The 2003-nt window shown below is 70.5% G+C and overlaps 1 protein-coding gene across 1 annotated transcript in view; it reads left to right on the top strand.

The window, feature by feature from the left end:
* PTPRN2 (protein tyrosine phosphatase, receptor type, N polypeptide 2) overlaps positions 1-81 on the top strand; it is a 69002-nt gene extending 68921 nt beyond the window's left edge. The window contains exon 7 of the mRNA XM_012733879.1: positions 38-81. Within this exon, the coding sequence (XP_012589333.1) occupies positions 38-81 (44 nt within the window). The remainder of the gene's footprint in view (positions 1-37) is intronic.
* Positions 82-2003: the final 1922 nt, after the last annotated feature.

The following is a 2003-nucleotide window of genomic DNA, read 5'->3' as shown; positions in this document are numbered from 1 at the left end:
GGGGCGGGCTCGCGGTGGGCTCCGCCCTGTTCTCTAGGCCGGGCGGTGGCGGGCCGAGCCGACGGGACGCCGCGCGCCTGAACGGTGGTGGCGTGACTGAGACTTTTCTGGATGATTTTTTTTAACACAGCACCTGTGACTGTTTTTTTGAAAGATTTTTATTTATGCATACAGAACTGGGGTACAGGCCAGAACTGGGGTGCAGGGGCAGCGAAAGGATTCACCAGAGACAGAGTGGGGGGCAGCGGGGAGATGGGGCGGTCTGCCGGGCCCTGGGTCGCCCCCGGGCTGAAGTGGCTGCGGCGCCTGCAGAGCCGCGTCCTGGCCTGTTGTACCCCGGCAGGCCCTGCGTGATACATCTTTAAGGTTTTTCTTTGCACACAACTGGGGCGCATACAGAACTGGGGTACAGGTCAGAGGTGCGGGGGCGGGAGAGAGGATTCACCGGACAGGACAGGCAGACTGACCGAAGCGCACCGCTGAGGGGCCGCGGGCGGTCCGGGGGGCTGTGCCGCGCCCTGGGGTCCCTCCCTGGCGGGCTCGAGCACGCTGCTCACCGGGAGGCCCAGCCTGAGACTTTCGTCAGCTAGGGGTGAGCCGGGGCGCGGCCCCCGGGGCGTGGCACTGGCGTCTAGAGGTCAGCAGGGAGAGGACGGGGCTGCTGGACCCCGAGGCCTCTGCTCTTCTCTAACTGCTTTTCAAAAGCAGGGTGGGGCTCAGCCCAGGGCCACTGGGGCCAGGTCAGGGGCCATCGGGAGCAAGGTGCCGCCGGGCACCGAGGCCCCCTCTGCAGGCTGGCCCCCCAGGGAAGGGCCCACCCGGTGCCCGGGATGGCTCTTTGCAAAATCGAGGGCGGCCGAGCCCCCATGGTGGGTGGTCAGCGTCCTGTGCACAGTGTCGAGCGGCAGGTGGCCCTCCCACCCCAGCCCCAGGCAGGCTCCCCCTGCAGCGCCTTTCTGGACCAGGCGAGGCCAGGAGGAGGGGCCCCCAGGCGCAGGCTTGTTGAACTGGCCGCCCCGGGTGGGCTGCACCACCAGTGTCTGGTCATCGCCATCAGCAGCATGGGCCGAGGGCCGGGTCCCCAACCACCTGGCCTGCGGGCAGTTCTCACGCAGGCAGCTGAGGGTGAAGCCAGCGAGGGCCAGGAGAGCCCAGCTGGAGGGTCCAGGCACCTGGCCTCGTCTGCCCAAGCGTCCAGCCCGTGCACGTGGTTCCTGACCCCAGGGAAAGGGCAGGAGGCCGGGACCGCGCTGGGCCTCTGAGCCGCAGCCCCAGTGCCCCCCGCCGCGGGCGGTGGCCCTGCAGAGGCCTCGGGCCCAGCTCGGAGACCAGGGCCCCACACCTGCGTCCGAGGCGCATGGGCTGGCTGGAGGCGGGGGCAGGGCAGGACCCCCACAGCGGCACCGGACACCGGTCCCTGAGGTGCCCAGCACGTCCTGAGTCCGACATGGCCCTGGGCCCAGCTGGCCCTTCCATGTACCTGCTTTCTCCCGGGGAGCACGGGAAGGGCACCGCTCTGGAGGAGGTCCAGGGAGACGCTGGGGCCGAGGCCAGCACCCCTGCCCGGCCGGTGCCGCTGGGACCAGGCCTGCCCAGCCCCGAGCGCCCGCCCCCCCCGCGCATGGCTCCGTGGCGGCCCCACGTTTCTGCAGGCCCGTGGCCGGCCACCCTGAGACCAGCCTCTCCCTGGCCCGGCAGGGCTGCGCGGGGCGTGGGCTGCGCCTTTGCCGCCCAGCAGCTCATTAGCGGCCGCCGTCAGATTAGCGGTAATTAAACTGTGAAATCGCCGGCGCCCGGCCCAGACACCACGCCGGGCTGTCAAGAGGCGTCGCGGGGATAAATCACGGCCGAGCGCACCCCGGCACGGGCGCGGCGGGCGAGGGGCGGGGTAATGAGACGCTGGGTAGTGCCGTGGGCGCCTCCGCGTTGCCGTGGCAACGAGGGCAGGGGCGCCCTCGCCGAGAGTCATGGCAACGGCGTCGGCGCGGGACCGCGGGGAGAAG

The sequence above is a fragment of the Condylura cristata genome, unplaced genomic scaffold (genome assembly GCF_000260355.1).
Source record: "Condylura cristata isolate star-nosed mole 26May11 unplaced genomic scaffold, ConCri1.0 scaffold00042, whole genome shotgun sequence".
Classification (NCBI taxonomy): Eukaryota; Metazoa; Chordata; class Mammalia; order Eulipotyphla; family Talpidae; genus Condylura; species Condylura cristata.
This window is presented reverse-complemented; position numbering and strand designations above follow the sequence as displayed.